The 23,264-nt window shown below is 38.0% G+C and overlaps 2 protein-coding genes across 4 annotated transcripts; both read left to right on the top strand.

Moving 5' to 3' along the window:
• The first annotated feature begins 89 nt into the window (after nt 1–89).
• Nucleotides 90–10,808, top strand: CEP55 (centrosomal protein 55). Of its 2 annotated transcripts, XM_015867142.2 has the most exons (8): nt 90–568; nt 1,556–1,840; nt 4,434–4,499; nt 5,002–5,143; nt 7,096–7,412; nt 8,222–8,293; nt 9,101–9,226; nt 9,857–10,808. In XM_015867142.2, exons 1-8 carry the CDS (start codon nt 386–388, stop codon nt 10,061–10,063), a joined length of 1,398 nt encoding a protein of 465 aa, XP_015722628.1. In that variant the 5' UTR covers nt 90–385; the 3' UTR covers nt 10,064–10,808. The 2 variants fall into 2 exon arrangements, with proteins under 2 accessions (XP_015722628.1, XP_015722629.1); XM_015867143.2 differs by lacking the exon at nt 9,101–9,226.
• On the top strand, nt 10,483–23,156 carry FFAR4 (free fatty acid receptor 4). 2 transcript variants are annotated; one of them, XM_032445286.1, is made up of 4 exons: nt 10,483–10,596; nt 17,648–18,120; nt 18,541–18,669; nt 22,103–23,156. In XM_032445286.1, the coding sequence occupies exons 2-4, from the start codon at nt 17,665–17,667 to the stop codon at nt 22,505–22,507; spliced, it is 990 nt and encodes a 329-aa protein (XP_032301177.1). In that variant the 5' UTR covers nt 10,483–10,596; nt 17,648–17,664; the 3' UTR covers nt 22,508–23,156. The 2 variants fall into 2 exon arrangements, with proteins under 2 accessions (XP_032301177.1, XP_015722630.1); XM_015867144.2 differs by lacking the exon at nt 10,483–10,596 and having other exon boundaries at nt 13,289–18,120.
• The last annotated feature ends 108 nt before the right edge of the window (nt 23,157–23,264 follow it).

Raw genomic sequence — 23,264 nt, 5'->3', positions numbered from 1 at the left:
GCTGTCCGTTAACAGCCACCTGCTCCATCCCCGCCCCTCGCAGAAGCGCTCTCCAACCCCCGCCTCGCCCTCGCTCTGTTTTAAGCCTCGTAGGACGCCGTAGTTCTCGCTTCGTTTGCGAGGCGGTGCGGGCGGAAGTGACGATGATCCGGCCGCGTCATTCAAACTTGCGGAAGCGAAATAGGGACTGAGCGGGGCGGCCGCTGTCCTGCCCTGCGGGCTGCCCTGCTCCAACGCGGGGGGACGGTGAGCGCCGCTATCGGTGTGCGGGGCTGCGGGAGCTGACAGCACTGCGGAGTTTGAGCTCCATCGGAGCTGCGGGAGAGGCTCTGCCCTGCTCGGGGACAAGGCGATTCTGTGCGTTTGTCTGTGTAGGCGCTGGAAAATGAATTCCAAGACGGCCAAGGGTGTCATTATTGGTAAATGGGGCTTAAAGTCCGGTAGCTCCAGGCCGGAGAGCGATCTGCAGAAGTACAAGCAGGAGAACGCAGCCCTGAGGAAATCCCTGGAGGAAGTCAGCAAAGGGAAGGGCCGAGCAGAGGACACGGAGCGCAGCCGGCTGCAGGAGGTGAGGGGTGCGCTGCCACGCTTCTGTCCTCAGTTATTTCCCCGTGATAACTGAGCAGATAAAGCTGCCTGGTAAGGCTGTTAAATACGAAGGCTTGAGGCCACAGTGCTACGGTGTCTGGTCCTGTATGTCCAGCTGATCCCAGCGCACTGGGTCCTTTGCATGAACAAGGCTGCCGAGCACCTTTGCAGCCATGGTTAAATAAAACCATAGCTAATTCTTTATGTTGTTATTCCATGCCGACTTCTATACCTTGTAGTCTGTTAAAGGTACATCTGTGGCCGTAGGTAAAGAAGCTGTATTCGATATGTGATGCTGTCAAGCTTTCCTAAGGCACTGGTATACTTTAAGTGGACTCACTCAAGGGATATGCTTAACAGACTGGGCACAATATTTCTGGGCCTCATCATAATGGTTTTGATGTGTCTGTGCTGTAGTGTCAGTTCTCATGCTAGTCTAAGTACCAGTTATGGCTTATTGCCATGGCAAATTCCTATTGTGCATTTCTGATGTATGGTGGAGTATGCTGCATGCTGAATGTTGGTTATTTAATAGGTGGCTACTAGTTTACATGTGGACAGTCACATGCATGCTCAGGCATATCACCTTTAGGCATCACTGTTTAGCTCCTGTGAGTGTTGGGTCAAACCCTTCCTTAAGTGAGGTCTTATAAAATGTGAGTGCTTCAAGTTTCTCTGCCACCTTTGAATGACTCTATAGCCGCTCTTATACTATAGTGATTTGTATTCATAAACAAAGCTGCTTACCAAGACTGTGAAATGTCATTCTCTGCATTATTTCTTTCTTTCGCCTGCTGTGCACTGTTGGAATCATTTGGAATATTTTGGGTGGTTGCTGTAGCATTGTCAGGTAACTAAGCAGAGAGAACATTTCAAATGGAATATATTGAACTGCTGTGTATTTCCTAATGTTACTGCTGTATATGCTGATGCTTACTCATTTGTGCGGCTTCTCTGTTTCATTCAGAAAATACTTTGTCTTGAAAAAGAAAAAGAAAAATATAACCATCTTCTGGGAGAGAAGGACAAAGAAATCCAAAACCTAAGAGACAGGCTTAAGTCCAAAGGCAAGAACAGTGAAGTCTCCTCATTACACAGTCAGCTAGAAGAAAAAATGAAGGAAGCAGAAAGGAGAGAACAGCTACTTAGTTCTCTAACAGAAGAAATGAACCGATTAAAATGTAATTTATCCACTATTACTGCAAAATGTTCTGAGATTGAGAACAGATCTGATGGTTCTCAGGCATCCCAGGTAAGCACTGAAGAAATATAGTAATTGTTTACAAGTTAGGTTTGGAATTTTCACCCACTGAGCACTGCTATCTTTTATAAAATGTAGTTTTAAATCTTATGAGTCTTCATATAAGATGATTTCAGCATATAACACAACAGGTGGTATCCAGACTAACCACTAAATAAACAGGCAGGGGAGTACAATTTCTAGCAGCACAGCTGGGAAGAATTCAGTGCAGCAATAGACATGGGGCCTTAATAAAGGAGTGCTAAACTCCTCACCTACTTAAGTCAGGGTAAGTGGTGAGAATACCTTTATCCTCTCTGTTCTTGCAAATCTTCATTTATTTCTTGGTTAAAATAAGTTGCCTATAGTTTACATCCCATAGTGCATGATAAATGCTTCAGCATAACAGAATGTAAAGTAATAACTTTTCTTTTAAACTCGTTAATAGTTGTGGTGTCAGGCACTTTGTTACTTTTATGAGTGCATTTTGTTTGCTCTGCTTGCTTTTTTGCCCATTATAAAGCTCTATGGAAAATGCAGTATTCTCTCACTAGAGAGCGCACGGAACTCGGTACTTGAAAAGAGCTGCCTATAAGTCTCTTTCAGTTTGCAACCTGTAGATGGTGCTAGTTCCACAAGCTATATAATGAAGTTAAGCAATTTCTAGAAATTCAGCGTTTATCAATCACGTTAGGTTGGGGTTTATTTAATTGGTTCAGTTTCAATTATGATACTTTGCTATTCTGTAGGATACAAATATGTATCTTGGGAAATAAACACATTACACCTAGTGGTTTTATGTCTAATTTCAAAGCATTGAAAAGTGTTAGAGAAAATTTTTGATGAAAATGAATGAATTTTGAATGAAAACTTCATTCAGTGTTGTTTTTATGATGTCCATGGATTTATTTATCTAGTTACCACTACAGGAATTTGTACCACAACAATAGTAAAACTGCAGCTCTAAACAGTAGGATGCTCTGTGTAGACTTCCCTTATTGCATCTAGCATAGTATCCTACAGGCAGCACAAAGTTACAGTTAAGTGGCACTACACATAATATTCTAATATATGTAATATTTTGACTCTGCAGAAAGGTTTAGTGGCATACCAAGATAATGGGTCATTTAAAAAAATACAAGAGCAAAGCATCCTGTATCTTGCAGAATCCTTCTTGATTTTGAAGTGTGAAGACCATCACTTACTATCTGTACTGAGTCTTCAGTTCTTAGTTAAGGAGTTTTAAGCAGGAAGTGTATCTTTTAATCTCAGGTACAAAATAGGAGGATTAAAGAGTAATTACTACTTACCTCAGCAGTGAAGTAAGTGTTCATCAGGTTTCTTGGTAATGCTAGAAATTACACTCTAATTTTAGAATAACTTGCTCTCAATTGGTGATAAAAGAAGCCTGAAGGACTATTTAAAATGGATTCTAATTGCCAAATTTTTTTAGTTTAAAATCAGCACTTGTAAATTTTTGCTGATATATTAGTGGAGGACAACAATGTTTTTAGACTTTCTTGCTGAATATTTTGGGAAACTTGAAAACAAATTGAGCAGTGTTTCTTTAAAACTGCTGGGCAATGATCAAACAACAGGTATACTCCAAAGTGGAAAGAACAGCTGTATGACAACTTGAAGTGATGCAGTTTTCATTGATGTACAAGTTTTAATATTTACAGAAATAAGAATTTGAACAGTTGCGATGAATCTAAATCCTATTGGAAAGAACTGAGCTTTAATAACTGTGTCCAACTTAAAATCTCTTGTATTTTTCAGCTATGAAACTTGCTCTAAATCATGTTCAACAAATAACAGGAACACTTTAGAAAAATGTAGCTTGATTTAGCACATAATCTCCATTCATGTCCTTACAAGTTCTTCTGGCTTATGTACACAACTTTGAAAAGCTTTCTATTGTGAGGTGAATGAACAACATACTATGAACAAAGGTTAAATGTTTAACGGATTTTCAGTTCTAAGTGGGGCTAAAGGACTGTGAAACTCACACTTTATGCACTCTGCTGTGGACTGGGCCTTGGAAAACCAGTATGTCCTTATAATTCTGAACAGGCATCATTTTCTAGGTGTTTATAATCCTATGATTATCTCAAGTAAGTTTAAGTTCTCTGGATTCCCCCAACGGTTCCTATTGGTCTGTTTTACTGTCAAACTGGTATAATGATGATATAAAAATAAAAAGAAATAATTTACATTTTTCTCATTTAAATAAAAACTGTAGATACTTGAATTCTTCAGAAGCTTTCCTGTTACACTTCAGGTCACACAAGACAGAAGTTCAACCAAAAAAAGTGGTGTTTTATGAAATGTTTTAATGTAACAGTTATTCAGTGAACTAAATTGAGAGATTTGTTCCGTATTTTCCAGGAGATTTTAAAAAATGGGATATTTTTTCCATGCAATTTAGTTTCTTCTAAAAATAGAGCAGGTTTTTTTTTTGTTTTTTTTTTTAATTCAAGTGTCAGGTAAATGCATCTGCCTTAATTTAAACTACTCTTATGCTAACCCTGAGATTAGTAGTTATACAAGACTAGATACACTCTTTTATTTTAAAGGATGTTAACTGATTGCTTTTCATCTGTAGGAAGCTGTAACAACCGGTCCTGGGTCTTCAACTAATCTTAGTGAAGTCGAGAAGCAGTTAAAAGATGTAAGTTCTCCTGTACAGCATTCCATGTGAAATGATGTATCATGATGTATTAGAATGTAAACTGTCACCATATGTATTCTTGATTACAATAGGACCTCAGGGGGTATGCTAGAGGATAATATCAGATAAAGCAGGTAGGATGTCTGATATCTAGCTGTAAGTTGTAGTGCATTAACGTATTCCACTGTATTTGACAAAATGAAAGGTTAATTCATTGAGGCATGACTCATCAAAATCTTCCAGTGATTAATCTACTCCAGTAAACGAGCCAATCAGAATTTAATATTGCTGCATTTTTAACTTATGCTCAGTAACACCAAGGAGGGTTTTATTAACTGTGCAGACAGGATTAATGCAGTTTTCAGGGGAAATAAGTAGCTTTTCTTTAAACAAATGTACAATGTGTAGTTTTTCTAACTTTTAAAGAAATGAGGTGAATAATGCTTTCAAATCTGGTGAAGTACCAGAGGGTTTTTTAATATTATTTTTTTTTCCTACAAAGGCTCTTGAGAAAAACCAGCAGTGGTTACTGTATGACCAGCAACGTGAAGTGTATGTCAGGGGACTGCTGGGAAGGATCTTTGAACTTGAACAGAGGTCAGAAATTGTTAGTCAGCAACAACCCAAAGAATCTAATGCAGAAGGTATTGATTTATTTATTTTTTTTTCCCCTCATGAGTGACCCAAACCATAATTATCTATAAAATACATTTCTCATAAACAATAGCAGTAATCATGACTTTCTTCATAGTATTTTGCTTACTTAATGGTAAAACTTTTGAATTTCTCTGCTTCCTGTTTTTTAGATGCCTTATTTGATCAATCTTGTTCCTATCTACTTCACCAAACATTTTTTAAAAGCTTTGACAGTTTATTGGCCACCTTTCTGTTTGCAAAAAGTGTCGAGGTAAATATATGCATATCTCCCATCCTTCAAAGTACACTCTTAGCCTCCATAAAGGAAGCATTAAGAATTTACTGGCTAGGTGTGTATCAGTCTGTTTCTTTCAAAATAAATATTATTAAAAATGACTCAAGCTTGACATGTTCTTTATTCATCTGAACAGATCATTTGGCATCTATGATAGGTTTTGACACATGTCCAGAATGTTTTGCAATAATGGATCTGGTTACCTCTAGCTCACTTACTCATTGTGGAGTTCCTCAGTAAGCACCTTCTCTATACTGTGTAGTCAGATTGACCTGAGTCACGCTTGACTAGCTTGTAGAGTAAAATTAAAATCTTGAATAGAAGAGCCAGAAGGAGTTGGATTCCTTCTAATGTCAAATTATCAGGTTCATACTGCAGCTGATCTGCAAGGTAAATTTATGAAATAGAACTATCCTCACCTGGAGTAATAACATGCTTAATTACCACTTTGTAATTAATATGTAGTTTCTCTATTGCTGCTGGTAACCTTACAGAGAACTGTGAACTATCATTTTTAATCTTTTTTATTCAAGAATCTATGAACAGTGTATTGGAGAAAGTGCAGACTGTAGTAGCTCACTAGATGAAGTAATTAGAGTTTCTGTGGTCAAAGCTTTGTCATCAAAGGAGCAAAGAAACATGGAGTAAGGGAGTGAGCATTCCTCTTCAAGCAACTAGACAGCAATAGAAGTCAAAGCCTAAAAAACTAGCTAGAATTGAGAATGAATTTTTTTGTTTTTTCCAAGGAAAACCTTGATATCTCTCTGAAGAGCTACTTGCCCAGTAAAGGAGTATTGCTAACAAATTTAAGGCTTAACTTTAGGTAGAGAGTGTTGAACATTCAAGCAAGAAACCTTCCCTAGTAAAGTACACTTTGAAGAACATGAGGGAAGCACTGAACAGGAGAAGCACACAAGACAAGAACTTGAGTACCAGAAATCACAAGGGACTGTGAATGTGCATTCCTTATTTTGCTTCTGGGTATACTTTATATTCTGAATTTCTATGGAGCACTTCTTTTTCCTAGTTATAAGTTTTTCTTGGGTCAACAAGCACAAACTATTTTAACAGTGATTTAAGCAAAGGTCATTAGCCAAGAAGCAGGCATTCTTGATCAAAGGACCTACTTCAGTTTCCTCTAAATGTAATGTAGAAGTGATCACATACAACTTAAAGAGAACAGATATTTCATTTTGTGTGGTGATAGAGCAGAACTTATAAGACCTCCAGGGTGTCTCTAAGGAGAGAGTAATGATGGAACCTTTACTAAGGAGCCTGAATATAAACATGAGATTCTAATATCTTTTGATCTTTAATGTTTTGCTATAATGCATGAGGCCACATAAGAACTATCAGTGGGACCAACCAGCTTGTGTAGCCAGGACAAATACTCTAACACTACTATAACAGTTAGTGAAGGGAAGTGGCTGTGGCACTACACCAAAGCTAAGCTGCTGTTTTTCAGTAACTATTCCTGGAGAAGGTTTTTCTGCTTTAGAAGTTTATAAAGCTGTTTTAATTTAGTTTGGTGGTAATCTAGGCTGTGTGACAGCCTAAAATGTCAGTTTATATCAGGATGCTTCAAAATGCTATCAAGAGTTTGGTGCTCTGCTTCTGAAGAGTTTTTTTTTTTTCCTGTATTCTCTCCATATTTGTCTCATTAAGGTCCTCTACAAGAAGAAATGCAAAAACATTATGATCAGCTCTTACGAAATGCAAAGAGTGATCTTGAAGCTGAAAGATGCACTGTAACCCAGTTGAAATGTGAACTTAATGAGTTCAAAAAGAAGTACGAACAAAGACGTCAAGAAATAATGAGCTTAAATGCCTTACTGCAGTCACAACAGATTGTTGAAATGAAGAATCAAGAAAATGAAAACAAAATTAAAGAAGAGAAAATACAGATGCTAAAACAAGAAAACGAAAGTATTAAAGTGCAGCTGAGAGAGGAAAAGAAAAAGTCTGAAGATCTCTTATCTCAGGTAGGCAGATAAAAACTGAAGTTCTTGATTCTTCCCTCCTTTTTCTTGAGCCCATTGACTTTTCACTACCTATCTGGTTGAGAAGAGTTGGGAATGCATACATATGCTGTATTTTTATGCTAAAAATAATAATCTGCTACTTACGTTTTGTTTGGAATAATCACAAGGACTCTCTGTTTGGATAACTACACTGGTAAAATAAAGCAAAGTATTCCTGTCAGCATCTTGGTGGTAATCAAACTTTCTTTGGGCATGCAATCATGTCTTTGATGAAGAGGTTAGTGGTTATCACTGGCTGATAATAAGCTGTTATAATAAGCTGTTATATATATATATTTTTAACAGAACAAAAGCATTCATTGTATAAGCTTGATATATCCTGTTAATGAAGGATATCTTATAAATGCATTTAGTTAATGCCTTATAGTCCAGTATCTTCTAACTTTTCAGTTCTGTTTAAAAGAAGTTGCTCCTTAAAAACACTAGCATTATCATGACATGTTAGTTTAAACATAGGCTGTTTTATACATGTATTTTTCTGTTCTGCCAACCACCTGGGAAAGTTCAGTTGATTTTGACTTTTTTTTTCTACTTGGTAAAATATTATTCTACCTTCTTCTCTAATCTTTACAGTGATAGCATTTTCTGGGGTTTTCCCCAAGGAAGGAGAGGTATTTGAATCCTGTTTGGCAGCTGTAAAATAGACACGCTTTCTGCTGGCACTGGAATACAAAAGTTTAGTTCCATTCCTTCCTGGGAATTTTTTCTTAGACTTATTGTACATGGAAATTACTTTTTTTGCCTTATAGGTACAGCTTCTTCGTAAGTCCTTGCTCAAGCAGCAGGAGGAACATGCTAGGATAGCTTTGTTGGAACAACAGGTATGAAGTTGCATGTTCAGATGTGACTTGATTTTTGTTTTTTTGTTTTCAATAATCTGATACTTAAGTTATTCTAGAAAGTCTCTGTGCATATTGTACTTCAAATTTAAGAATAAATAGTATATTAAAGTAGTAATAGATATTAACATGCAACTCTGGGTGATCCCTGTGCTTATAAATATTCTTATGTTTTCCAGAGGAAATCTGTGAGAGGCTTCAATTAAAACCTTATGCTACTTTCTGTACAATCACTTGTTCAAATACATATAAACTGTACGGTCTCAAATTAGGTCTGGGAAACATCCTAAAACTAATCAGCTCATTGAAATTTGTAACTTACAAATAACTGCTTTGCTGTCTGCTCCCTGATACTTTTTTTTTTTTTTTCCCAAAGAAGTTTTTAGAGATCTAACTTAAGTCCTTGGGAGAAAATGTTGAATGTTTGCAAGCTCTGGTGTAGGGCTGCCCATAGTTTTTTTTCAAATTGCAACAACAAAGATCATGGAGTAGAAACTGGAATTTTGGGGGTTGTGGGGGGAAGTTCCCCTATATGCTTTTCCAGAAAATCTTCAGTTTAGGAGTGTGAGACAGATGAAATGTCCTTCAATCAAAATAATTTTTAACTCTACCTCTGATTATTTTCATAATTGAGCATATAATTCCACTGAAAGCAAGAAATGATTTTAACATATTTTAGGACATGATTGTAAGTAAAGCTTGCTTTAAATATATAAAGAGGGAAAATCACCCTTCTTCCACCATTTTTCTTAATAATTCTACTTTTAATTCCTTTTGTGGTGTTGCAAGATCCAAATATGTACTGCAGACTTGGAGAATGAAAAGCTTGACCGCCAGAACTTGAAGCATCAGTTAAACAAAATCTTTAAGGAGCTATTCAAGGCTAGAGAGCAAATAACTCGCCTTGAACCTCTGGTATGTACTGAGTAACTTGTAGGTTAATTCAGGGATTTTGCATAAATGAACAGATTTTTATTCTAGAGTGTAGTGAGCCTTCTGCTCATGTCATCAGATATTAACATCCTTTAGCTATTCAGAACCTTATATTAGCTAGTTAAATACAAGTTCTGTTACAGAGAAGTGATACTCAGCTCTTGGAGGAGAACTACATATCCCAGAGGACTTCGCAGAGGATGGTTCCCTGACCATGACATTTCTTGATCAGGAATCGAACCTGGGCCATGGGGGTGAGAGCGCCAAATTCTAACCACTAGACCCTCCTCTGCGATGTCCTCTGGGATATGTAGTTCTCCTATGAGTGCTGAGCACTTGGGACATCGCCATTCCACGGAACCGGAGCACGAACCTTCCAATAATCCATATTGCACATGATGTTATGATGTAGAATATTGACAGCAACACCATATTGCCCCCTTATTAATGCAAGTAACATAACTGCATTTAGCCATCTTTAAAATTCTGTCCTTATTGCTGTATGTAACATGTGGTTTATGTGCCATCAAATATCTTTTTGTCCTACATCTATGTGATCAGAACCTCGTGTGAGCATGCCACAATTCTTTACTAAAGCTTTTCTTTTTCCAGATGCTCCAGGAGTGTGGACTTACGGAACCACAAGATGATTTGAAAGTTGTGTATGAAGAGAAGACTGCAGCATATGATAGTAGTCCTTCCCTGAGACATTCAAATCTCCTTGATGAAAGTTTCCTTGAGTGTCCCAGATGTAAAGCACAGTATCCAACAAGTCAGCACAGAGAATTATTAGCGCATATTGATTTCTGTACAGCCTAAGCTCCAAATGGACTTGCATTTGCTCTCTACGCATTGCCAAAATACTGTTTAAAAAGGCAAAATATTTTTGTAAAACTTTTCTTTTAAGCTTGTATGAAGGACTCTCTGTTCAATGAAAACAGTAACTTATTTGGCCTCAGATATTCCACATAACTCTTGTGGGAGTGGTCATTGCATTTTTGCTCGAAAATGGAAATATTTGTAGAATTAGGGCTCTTTTCATACAGTAAACTACTGATTTTTTTATTTTTTTTTTGCACTATTAAAAACAAGAGCATTTCCAGTTCTGAAACTAACAGAAAATGGAGTGTTTACTGACTTGTGATCACAGTATAATTCTTTCTTAAAATCTACTGTAAACCTGGGTTTGTTGTGAGCATTTTCCTCATTTTACCTATAATGAAGTCCAAGCTGTTATCATAAGAATGATGAAATTGAGGACTACTTTAAAGGTGAAAATTAATATAAATTAACTTCTCTTACAAATCTATGGTTTGCTGAGACCAGCAAATTACCTGCACTCAGGCTGTAAGGTAAGTCTATCTCTGGTGTACCATTTTGAATTGTTAGCCAGTGTCAAATTTTCACCATAGTTTGCTGTAAAATTTTGTGTATCTATCCCATAAGGTTCTTCCTACTCTTAAATGGTTAAATATTATTTTTGTGTATGGAGTATTTCCAATGTTGTTTCCAATTACTATTATAATATTGCATCATATTATTAAAAGCTAATATTTAAAGACAATTGAGAAGTGGTGATACAATTTTACTCATTGTCAGGCTTAGTTTTGTCTTTGACCATTTGGCAAGAAAGCATACTGCTACTATTTAGCAAAGAGATGGTGAAGTAAGAAGTAACGCAAACTGTGCTTCAGAATCCTAAGGTTTTGTCATGATAGAAATTCTCTTCATTTCACATCCTCCTAACTTTTAAATTCCAGATAACCACGCTTTTCATTCCAACCTAATGACCTTAATCACTTATTAAACTACTTTTTTAGAAGCTTAGGTTAGGTGTCTGTTCTCAACATATTAATCAGCTAGTACTCTATTCCCAGCTGTATATTCAGCATAGTTTCTGCAATAAATTCTGATCTTTTATGTATTATAGATGAAATAAGTTTGCCTGCTTGCAGCTTTTCTGCAGTAATTCTGAGACTTTCTTAAATTAGCTTAAAACACTTTCTCATTAAAGCTGGTGTTACCAAGGAGGACTGAAAGGCTGCAGCTCATTAGCTGCTGCTCAGTTATTAAATGGAGAGGATTCAGATAAAGTTGATAACCTGATATCTTTTAAAGTGTCTTGTTTATTCCAACACCTGCTCTGGACTTTAACATGTTTATATTTATGTAAGCACAACATAAGAGAATGTAATGATACATTTGTATAGCATTGATGTTGTTTGAAAACCAGCAAAATGACATTCTTGTGGATAAGAAATCATACTTTGAAGGCACAATCACAAGTTTGTTTGTTAGCATTACTAACCATAGAAGGGAACTCTGACTCTTTCATAAAGCATGCAGGTCATATCACTGTCTCTTTTGAGGCCACTGGAAGTGAAGGAGTCTAAGACTGCAGTCTTTTTTTTAATGTCTACAAAAGATGGGATTGTACCTAATGCTTGTCTCACTGCCAGGACTTAGTTGTAAGTTTAATTATTAAGGCAAGAATTTAAAAAAAGAGGGGGAGGAGGGGAGCTGATATCTCAAGCACTTTTTGTATTTTCAGTTTCAGCAGTCCATTTCAAGTAACTGAATTTTAATACAACTGTATTTCAACACTGCAAGAACTATGAAGTCTGCAACATAACAGGATGCCAGTCTAGGAAAGCGTATGGATTAATACAGTGTATTAATAAATCCTGGCTTTCACATATATGGTTCTTTGTAAATGGAAAGTGAGTTAAGTGCTTTTGATGTGATGAAGTGTGATTGGAAAGAAGCTATACTGAGCCTAACACAGAATCACAAGGTTGGAAAGGACTTGCAAGTCCTGGTCCAACCATCCTCCCATTTCTGTTGCACTACAAGCCACTAGCCTGTATCTCATAGCTCCTCATTCAGATGTCTCTTGAACGCTGCCAGGGATGGCAACTCCACCACCTCCCTAGGCAGCCATTCCGCTGCCCGACTACTCTGTCACTTTACACAAGGACAATTTCTTACAATGTAACAATGACTGAAAGATAGCTCTTATCAAGGTAAGGTTATATTAATTGAACCATTCATGATTCTTCATCACTTATTTGCTTGTGCAACTTTCTTACTCTCGATTTTTATGATCTTTTGTGCAGTTATTTGCTCTGTGCCAACAGCTGTTTTACAGATGTTTAGGCAAGCTATATTATAAACTACTTTAACCATGCAAAGACATTATGGCAGGAAAGCATAGCGCCTGTTATGCTATAAAAGAATCATGATCAACTGCACAAATATTTAGAGAACTGGCTGCTTCTGTTTGGCAGCTAATGCTACCATGAATGATATGTTGTCCTCAAGACAAGATTATGGGGAATATTGCTGTCCTTGTGATATCTCTGTAATAAAGATGCAAGTGAGAGATTACAAGTAACGAAAATGTGGCAGTTCCATTTTAAACTGTCAATCAATTTCTTAGTTTCCACATCTTGTATTTGCTTGAATGGATAAGATTAGAGTTAGCAGTTGGTTTTATTGTGAAAATGATTAAAATTATGTAAGAAAGATACACTATCTTATAACACAAGCTGCAGTGCATAGCAACACTACTTGTAGCAGTTCTAAATCTTTTCTTTCCTCTAATTTGAAAACCATGACAAAATTAGGTAGCCTAGTGGATCTGTTCCCTACAGTAAGGAATGGTCTTGTTGAAAGTCTCCATGTATTAAAGAGAACCACTGTCATGGCGGAGGTCCATTTGGGCTATTTTCAAGGCACAGTATAAGGTTGAATAGTTATGCATCTACCAGACAAGGACAGCGGAGGGATTTTAAAAGACTCAGGGGAAATTAAAACAAACAAACAAAACAAAAACAACAACAACAAAAAAACATGATACCTAACAAGGAAGAAAAGCCATAGGAATAGAGAAAATCAACCTAACTTTGATTCCTGGAAAAAAACAAAACAGACTGTCATGAGCTGGCACTTGGAATCCTATCACACACCTGCAGCTTCCTTACTGAGCAAGTGCTGTGGAAAGGGGAAAAAAAGATATGCTAACATAGACTTTGGCCACAAATGCTAGTTTCTTAATGCAGGGAAATAATTTTTTCCTCTAGCCTATACCGTAGGAAGCATAAGTAGTTGAAAAGCTGTAATTAATTAAGTATCAATACTTCATAGCTACTAGAACATAAGTGCAGCTAAAGGTGGATCTCTGCTCTGACTTACGTGGTCAGAACATACAGTATCTCTGACAAACAATCTCAAGTGGATGTCAAGTATAAGGACAGGTGATGTATCTCACTCATCTCTGAGACCTGAAGATCTCAGGCTTTGAGAGCCAGACAGTTCCCATATGTTAGTAGCTCTCAGTGGATTTCTCTCCTAGGTTCCCCGTGAACTCCTGTGAAAATATGAAGTGGTTAAGTAAGGAATGTATCAGGCAATTCCAGGTTAATCTATCTGTTTCCAAAACTGGGTTTTTACAGATGATGCACATGATGCTGCAACACTGTATATATGAAGTCTGAGGTAACCCAAGGTAGGGACTAAGAGCTCTTCAGAGGACAGCATTAATATTCAGTTTGTCAAGAGGAATGAGCTGAAACAAACAGGACAAATGCAGTAACTATTACAGGTATAAACGATCAACCGTCTAAAAGCAAAATCAGTAGTATGACAATTTATCAAATTCTCAGGGAAGTTTCAGAAACCGAGTGTGATTTGTTATCCCACTTGAAAGATTGCACAGCAGTTTTACACAATGAATAAACAGACTCTTATGTTTTACACATATTTTTTGCAATTCTAGTCAATAATGTTTTAGCTGGACTACGACATGTAATTTCAAGTACTGTATTTCAAGAACAGTTTGAGCTTATGTGAATGTAGCAAACCTTTCAGATTTCTCATCAAAATAAGCCAAGAACTGGGGCTATGTGCTTTAGCAAAGACCACACGTGAAAAGTGACATTTCATGCAGGGGAAAGAAATCTTCCTATGCTTAGTGAGAAAAGTAACAAGGTTAAAACTGCAACAGGAACTCTGACATACATAAGGAAAATCATTCTGGTGGTTGGGTAAATCTCTGGTGGTTGGCTGTAAAATCTCCACAGGGACAGTGACATAAAACTGTCTAAACCATTCCAAGGACCTGAGTTCATTTCTGTTGCCTGTCCAGCCAACTGGCAGCCTAAATGTTTCAAGCTGAGTGAGGAGTCTTAAAATGAGAGAGCGAGGCAAATAGCCTCAGAACATCCTTCAAGGCCTAGGACTTTATCAAGTCAGTGTTAGCTTGCTTCATGACAGAAGTGCAGCCAGGTTTAATTTCTCTAATATTCTCAAAAGTAGTGAGCAAGCACAGTGCATTAGCAAAAATTCAAGTTTTATTAATGTAACAAGTATGATCTGGTCAGTATCATCTCATTCAATTAGATGGAAAACTATGCAGCCTAATTTAGGTGTCTATGTGTCTGGACATGGCTTATGAGAAGCTGTAAGCTGCTTCTCTTTAATTATCTCATTTCAAGTTATAATGTAACCAGACTCTAAACAGCTACAGATAACAAAAAACATGAGCAGTGGGGGAAATAATTAATATGATTTAGCATTACACTTGGGAAGTCAGAGGGTTTTACATCATAACTTAAAGGAGTTATCTGTAATTTCTCTCACTGGTGTTGCAAGGATGGCTTTTCTGTTTCTCTCATCTTCTATGCTAGCTGAGCACAAACTTTCTCTTCAAGAAGGAATGTCAAAATTAAAGCTTTTATCCTGATTCTGACCCGAAGAACCTCTGCTGATCTCAACAAGTCACTTCTAAGATAAGATATAATGGAAAGCAAGGAAGCCAGTCTGTAAATAAAAGCATTCTCTAATCGCTGTCTGTGGGATATGAGAGAAAATGATGACATTTATGATTTCTGCACTGCGTATGATATTCTGATATCCTGATATCCTGTAATCAGTGATAAACTCCTGAAGTCCAGGTACAAGACGTGTAAATGTAATACAGTATCTTAAGCTTAGAGGAAACAGGAAACTACATTTAGTCAGAAGAGTCTAGGTGGAGCTGAGACACCCTCATGAAGCTCTGCTTAGAGTGTAGCTTAACAGAGATCATGACTGTCTGAACAACTCACTCTTATGTGGATTCTGTACTCACACATGCACTTGGCTTACAGAGAAATGCCTCCTTTACTGTATGTAATAAGAAGACTGTTGACTGAGTAGTATAGCTTCTTCCAAGCATGGAAACAGAACAACTCTAGTCTAGGAGCAGAACAGCTACAAGTATGGCACATAAAAGAAAAAGAAATAAAAATAGAAAGCTAATCTGTGTTGAAACTTACGCTGAAACTCTTATTATATAGACATAGCTTGAGTCACCTGCCAGCCTGAAGCTTCTATTGTGAAAACAAAGGATCAATATTTCTAACACAGTGAACTCATAACACTCAGCAAACAGTAAATATACATCACACCTGTTACAAAAGTGAATATTATTTACTTATTGTGACATGGGTGCGTGGAAGTACTGCCCAAAGACCTAAACAACAATTTCTATGCAAGAGATTACATAAATAAGGTGAAAAGCTTTCCTCAGTCACGTCCAAATGGGAGGAAAAAAAAAAAAAAGACCATCTCTAGCATCACCTAGCCCAGGAGGTCCCTTTCCATGGGAGTGTTTCTTATGCACAAGAAATAAATAAGCTGAACTACCCCCACCTGTTATGACAGTTCTTGGTTGTCATAGGAACAATCTGAATAACTGAGCTTGGCTTATGCTATCAGGTAACATAGCACTTACTTGCCACAGAGAAGGAAAGACTAGAGCTTTTAATCAGGACCAAAAAAAGAAATAAAAAATAGAAACAAGACATGTAACCTCTGAGACTAGCTAACGAGCTCCTCAGAGATCCCTACTGCTTTCATTCAGTATAGAACTCTGAGATTGGAGTTGCCTCTCTTCTGAATGTAAAGTAGGTTGAAAAATGATGCATCGTAACAGGTTTCCAAGCATTTTGCTAATCACTTCCTGTTCATAAGCATACATGGACTCTATACTGCACACAGCACCCACCTATTACAGTAATGCAAGAGTAGATATATTGAGGTTACAATTCCTCCCTTCCTCAGATTTCACATAGTGATGGTTGCTATGATTGTAGCTATCCAATGGCAAACATAGCTTTTGTAATTCATAGAGGAAAAAGTATTATTTTAGGTAAGTGGATCCATTAGACCCATAAATAATCAGTCTTTATTTTTTTTTACAAATAACTCCAATTCATTTGATAACATCCCACTGTCATGATTGGTTTTTTTATACACCACTGCATTCCCCTTTTAAAGCATTTTGTGCAGACAGCAGTGAGAAACTTGCATTCATACTGAATCATTCATCTAGAGCTGCCTGAAGTTATACAACTGTTTACACAGTTCTGGAAAATATTTCATTTTCTTTTACGAGGCATTATCTGCTTGTTTTTGATCCTTCATATGCTTCACTCCCAGCCCAGAGTGTAAGCAGGAAGGCTACCTCTAGTGTTTGAGCAACTTTTCTCATCCTGAGAAAAGACGGTATTTTCTACTTATGTCTAGATTAACAAGGCTTCTTCTGCCAGAACTCATACCATGGACAACAGGTAGGACTCTAGCTCAACCTAGTGTAAGAATTCCAAGTTATTGTACTGCGACATCTCCCCTTCACATGGCACTACAGTTAGGACATGCAGTGCACAAGACCACACTTCAAAGGTCCCTGATGAGACATGAGGAAATCAGTAAATCCCTCTTTTTTACCTTAGGACAGAGCTTGTTTTCCTGCCTCCCAAGACGAGCTTGCCCAGCTGTTCCTCCTTGGGGAAGCCCCCTCCTGGGGCTTCTGTTTCACCCTGTTATTGTGCAAGTGCTTTCAGCAGAGGGGAGCATCTTGGAGCAGCCTGCAAGACCCCCCCTGCTCACCTGGCACCCAAAGGGCCCATCAGGCTGCCATGAGAGAAGTGGCCAGGCCCAGGTCCCCTTGGCATGGAGGTGCCACTGCTCAGCCCCACGCCCTCCCTGGGGAGGTGTCAGGAAGCCCCACACACACCCAGCCCCTCGCTGCCTCCCCAGACATGCGGCCTCACCTTTGTATGAGCTGTGCTGTGTTTACCTTCCCACTTCCTTGTTGCACTGCAGTGCGAGGGTCATAAACTGTACGGCTGGCACAGCCGAGCCCTTGGCAGCACAGACAGAAGGAAGAAGCGGAGGGGGATGGCAACCAGCTCCCCGCCCTGTGTCAGAGCACCCCAGGTGCCACCGTGGTGGTTGGGAGTGCAACCCTAGGGATGGTGCCGCTGCCTAGGGCAGCACTCTGATGCCTAGCAGCTGCCCTCATGGTCAGGGCTGGGTGCACACAAGGGGAGAACAAGACTTACTTCCCATTCTTCTCAGACTTCAGGGGTGGCAACATGACGGCTCTGCTTGTTGGTGAGTTGTCTGCACTGGGCTCCGTCTTCCTGCTGGCCTTAGTGGGCAACATCTGGGGCATCTGCCTGCTGGTGTGGCGGCAGCAACGGCTGAGTGCTGCCAACTACCTTGTCCTCAACCTCTTTTGCGCCGATCTGCTCTTCATCACCGCCATTCCATTCATTGGCATTGTGCGCTGGACTGAGACATGGGTGCTGGGCGATGTCATCTGCCACATGCTCTTCTATGTGATGACCCTCAGTGGCACCGTTGTCATTGTCTCCCTCTCAGCCGTCAGCCTGGAGAGGGTTATCAGCATCGCTCGGCTGCACCACACTGCCTTCCGACGCCGCAAGCTGCTGGCTGCTGCCCTCCTCATCTGGGGCTTCGCTGCTATTGTCACCCTGCCACTCTGCTGCTTCTTCACTGTGGTGCAGCTGCCCAGTGTCACTGGTGAGGTAAGGGTGAAAGTTGGATGGCCACCCAGCAAGTGTGCTTGCCTCTGTACAAAGTGGCCATGCATAGGTCATAGGGTCTTCATTCTGGTATTTTGAAATGCATGCAAAAGCACATCCAATGTGACACTCAAATATGTTATTAAGTCTGCATTTTCTATCTTAAAGTTTCCATTAGCATATGATATGGAAATTACAGCGGCAATTAGATTGTGAACAACTCATCTAACTTATCTGTTTCTACATATGTGGGCTTTTAAAAATATAAAGTAATATATTAATTGACAGCTTTGCTTGAATAGAAAGTTTTTACAGATTCAGTAGGCTGCAGCCAATTTTTCAATGGGGTCACAGAGAGATAAATAGAACATAATAGGAAAATAACATAGAATGTTCATTTTCTTCTTTTTCCTTTGTAAACAGGAGATTCACATTTGTACCTTGGATTGGCCCAGCCATGCAGGAGAAATAATCTGGGATGTGACATATGCTGTTGCTGTCTTTTTAATACCAGGATTAATCATTGTCATCAGTTATTCCAAAATCTTACAGGTATTTTTAAAATTTTGCTATAGAACAAATAAACTAATTCATTAGGCATCAGTGTATCGTCATTGTACATAAATACACCTAAAGAGTATGTGCATTATTTGCTCAGATAGAAGAGCGTGTGATATAAAACAAGGCATTTTATCCTGTAAATAACAGTCTGTACTTTCCAACTAGGGACATAATTGAATAGCACATTACTGAAAGACCAATATAAAGTTCGTCTTTCATTTATATATAGTATTTAATACTTGTATTCATTTAAGTGTTACTCATATTTAAAGACTGTCAGACTCTTAAATGCTTAAAGAATTAAGCATCAGAAATAATATAAAATTGGATCTTGCATTCCTTAAGCTTAAACTACAGGGACTCATGAGGGAGTGGTCGGAAAGCAAAGAAAGGTAGAACTAGAAACCAAAATTCTTCCCATTTTAGATCTAGTGATTTTCTGCTTTGTGCCTATATTTGTAGCTCACAGATTTTACTAGAGTACTCATACTCCTCCACAGCTTCTGACTGTGCAGACAAAGACTGTAAACTAAGTACTCTGCATCCATGTTCTTTCTGAGTAGGTGTTGAAATACAAGGTCAAGACATCAGGCATCACAGTGTAAATTCTAGATACCTAAATTCCCTAATAAAACTTTGTTCATACCCCTTCCTATTCCAAAAAAATAAGTGGGAAAGGAATTAGAAAACTACAAACTAAGTGCTGGAATGCCTGGGTTTTTTGTGTTTTTTTTTTTTTTTAGTAACAACAGTATTATTGGTTCCTCTACTAGGCATCTCAACTCATATTATTTATAAGGAACATTTCAGGCTTTTGAAAGAAAACTAAAACACACAGATTATTGATCAAGGAATTAATTGGTGATGTGGTGAGCACCAGGGCCTGTGAGTAAATGAGGCAGAGCTAGATGTAGATGTTACCATGAACCTATGACCTACGCTCCAGACTCTGCATGTATTGCTATTGATCGGGCTCACAGTCAGAATCAGAATCTCTTTGTTTCCTTGTGCTCTAACCTCATTACAATCTTGAGGTAAATGCATAATGTAAACATTTTCTAGTGAACTAAACTACTTCCCCTTTGCAACCTCATACTAGCTGTATTCCGAGCCTGTTGATAGAATTGCAAAACAACTGCATACCAAGAAATGCCACAGTCCCAGGACAGAGACCAGGGCAGGAACAGTGTTTTGCTTGTTCTTGCAGATTTCAGATTACAGCTGGTAGATTTAGAAGACACAGTGGTACACAGGGACCTAGAAGCCCCCAAAAATATTCAGGATACTGGATTATAAATCAGCCCCATACTGCTATGTTCGCATTTCTTTTCCACCTTGATAACACAGATGCTAAATAGTGTTACCATTCCTCCTGAACTGAAAAAGGAATGAAGACCATAGCAGGTTCCCATATGTTATAATCGGATCTTCTTTCTCATACTGCTATTCAGGAAGCAACCAGAACTCAGCTGCAGAATATCTTAATCCCTGAGTCATTCCCAAGAACAGACTCACTTTAACTTTGTGAGAACACTTTGTGATAACAGTGCACACAGTATGATGCTGAGTTACTGGAATCACTTCAAAGCATTTTTGTATTCAGATAACACAGCACCAATGATGACAATTCACTACAAAGATAAGACCTCTAATTTTATGAGAAATGTACTCTCCAAAGGTACCTAAATTTAATTGGAATCTGAGTATTAATTTTTTCCAATATTTCCACAAAGGACAGATTAGAAGGCATGATTTGTTAACTGAATTTTTTTGCAGTATTTCCTCTCTCAGGCAAGAGCCAAACTATGTGGATTTAGAGAAGAAGCAAAAACTAGTAAAGAAATTAATGTTGGGAGGATATTATTTGCATATACATGACCTTTAAGTTTCTGGTCTTCAGAGCACAGTCCAGGTGCCCACTGTAGTTATCAAGATTCATTTTGCTAGCAGACCAGAAAGGGATTCAAAACTTATCACTATCACCTCATTTCAATGGAACATTTCATTAAAATGCAGTCCTGGTGATTCCTGCATTCTTAGTTCTAGCCTGTGCAGCTCCATCAGGAAATGAGGGGAACTTTTATAGGACTGACTATAGTGACTATAGTGACTATTAGTCCTTTGTATTTTACACAAAGCATGTCCCTACTAAGGTAGGCATTGTTTGCTCAGAGAATAACTCTTGTATTGGCTCCTTCGGAGTTACCCTGATTTCTGGATTTCAAGTAGGTACTGCAGGATATGACCAAGCTGCAATAGTTTTACATATTTAAAACACCAGAATCCTCTGCCTACAGAAGAAGCTCATGAGACTGTCTTCTTCTCAGGCTTAACAAGTACCGAGAAGCCCATTTTTCTATCACAGGTTTTGATCTATACACCTACATTCTGTTGATAACTTTGCCAGAAGTCCAGATTCTTAAATAATACTTATTCCAGGCCATCAATCTCTGTGAGAATGTCAGAAAACTGCAGAAAGAATAACTGAAAGTCTATAACCATTACCATCTTTACCTAAAGAAGAAAACCATTATGTGTTAGTGTTTGCATTTAACTTACTGGTAAAGGGATATGTCACACGTACAAGCAGAAAGAAGGTTCTTACTCTGTGCAAACATCAGTGAAGACACTGAGAGCAGAGTCCTAGATTTAAAGTTTTCTGCAAGCCCCCAAGATTCAACATTCTATCTAATGACAGATGTTACACACCCATGAACAGTATATTCACCAAACTAACTGTACTCTGGTCTACTACGTCAGCCAGTAAGTTTACAAGACACACAGAGACTTCCACAGTGATGAAAGCAGCTGCATGAATTCAGATTAGTTCATAGAATGCAATTCTGATTAATGACTGAAAACCTAAGAGTTCTGACAAAACTTAAAATCCCATTCAAATTGAAAATATACTACGATTTAGTTACTGTAATACATTAATGCTCCTTTTAATACCTACCCTACAATAGCAGCATAGCAATCATACAGTTAGATTTGGTTCATTCTTGTGCATCAACAGGAGTGTTAGCTATGTTCCAGTTTGCATTTACGGAAAGATCAATAGGTTTATTTAGATAGAGCAAATGAAGTCATAAATTGAAGTTAATGGGATTTCATGAGCAATTAAGGCTCTATTTTATGCTGAAGTTTTATTGCTTTTGAAGAGCCAGGCAGAGAACACCCGGCTTCAGTAGCACTGATGTGAATTCACAGCTAAGAGGAAAAAAAAACTTTGCTAGTAGAGTAAAAATGTTGAAATGAAACCATTAACAAAGAAACAAAGATAAAATTCTGCAATGCCTTTTTTTGTAGTCACTTTTAGAAATAGAAACATCATTTACCAAGATCTATTTTTGCACCTGTAAAAATATACTAAGAATTTTTCTATTGGTTTCAGTGAAAGTTACTTTCTTCTCTTTTACTGCAGATTACAAAAGCATCAAGAAGAAGCTTAAATGCTGGATTGGCCTACTCAGAAAATCATCAGATTCGTGTTTCCCAGCAAGACTACAAACTCTTCCGAGCCCTCATTGTGTTGATGATCTCCTTCTTCATCATGTGGAGCCCAATTATCATAATTATTTTTTTAATTTTAGTCCAGAGCAACAAACAAGATATAAATATTTTGCCATCAGTTTTCTTCTGGATAGTGCTATTTACACTTGCCAACTCTGTTGTCAACCCAGTTTTATATAATGTTGCCCATTTCAGACGTAAATGTCAGAAAATTTTCCTCTGTTGTACAGGGAACCCAGTAAGGACAGGGGCTGGTTCAGAAACCTCTGCAAGAAGTAAACGTGAACAACCTAAGTTGTCTGTCATTACCAGATAATTATTTAAAGTCTGAACTGTGACTCATTTTGGATGTCAATGTTTATAGTATCCCAGTCTGACTAGGTTATCATACTATAGTATTATATGCTAGAGGAGGCAAAAAGAAAAAAAAAAGGAGTATTCCAGCAAGTAAAATCCTCTTGACTTCACTGCTTTGCCTCAGTAGGATTTGCACAATTTAATCCAATGGACTGAACTCTCCTCTTGTACTGGAAGAAAATGAAATATGGGAATGAACTTGGTGAATGTAAAATAGCCAAACTAAGTCCTCAGTGGAATTATATTTTATGGGAGTACATTTCCAGTTGGCAAAAATGTTATTAGTTTTAATAAAGTCATAGTGAATCTACATCAAGAGCAGATCTGTAATGTCCTTACTCTTTATTTTTACCGAGATCAACTTTATACAGAAAATGTACATCTTCAGAAGTTTTCTGCTCTTGTAGACTACCAGGAAAAAAAAACCCACCTGATTTTACAGTTAGATAACTGACTACCTGCAGAAGGGTTTGGCAAATGAGACTACAAGCCTCTATTATCAACACATGAATGATTGTTTTGGTTCCACCTTAGATTAAATATATGGATATAATGCCTACTAATTTATAAATGAAGTATAAATAAATGTTTACTTGTCATGTGAAAAATAGTTGTTTTTAAAAGATGCGTTTTTTATGACTTCATAAAAGTAAGCAGTGATATATACTGCTACTGGAATTGTTCTCTCACTTCTAAAATGCAATTGGAAAAGACTT

The sequence above is a fragment of the Coturnix japonica genome, chromosome 6, assembly GCF_001577835.2.
Source record: "Coturnix japonica isolate 7356 chromosome 6, Coturnix japonica 2.1, whole genome shotgun sequence".
NCBI lineage: Eukaryota > Metazoa > Chordata > Aves > Galliformes > Phasianidae > Coturnix > Coturnix japonica.
Note: the sequence above shows the minus strand (reverse complement) of the source record. Positions and strands in the feature narration are given on the sequence as shown.

What these genes read in the sequence shown, in the direction of transcription:
- CEP55 (XM_015867142.2), top strand. Translation starts at nt 386, where the DNA reads ATGAATTCCAAGACGGCCAAGGGTGTCATTATTGGTAAATGGGGCTTA. An exon ending in CTGAAGATCTCTTATCTCAG is followed by an intron (nt 7,413 to 8,221) that starts GTAGGCAGATAA and finishes TTTGCCTTATAG; the next exon opens with GTACAGCTTCTTCGTAAGTC. An exon ending in TAACTCGCCTTGAACCTCTG is followed by an intron (nt 9,227 to 9,856) that starts GTATGTACTGAG and finishes TTCTTTTTCCAG; the next exon opens with ATGCTCCAGGAGTGTGGACT.
- FFAR4 (XM_015867144.2), top strand. Translation starts at nt 17,590, where the DNA reads ATGGTCAGGGCTGGGTGCACACAAGGGGAGAACAAGACTTACTTCCCA. An exon ending in TGCCCAGTGTCACTGGTGAG is followed by an intron (nt 18,121 to 18,540) that starts GTAAGGGTGAAA and finishes CTTTGTAAACAG; the next exon opens with GAGATTCACATTTGTACCTT. An exon ending in GTTATTCCAAAATCTTACAG is followed by an intron (nt 18,670 to 22,102) that starts GTATTTTTAAAA and finishes CTTTTACTGCAG; the next exon opens with ATTACAAAAGCATCAAGAAG.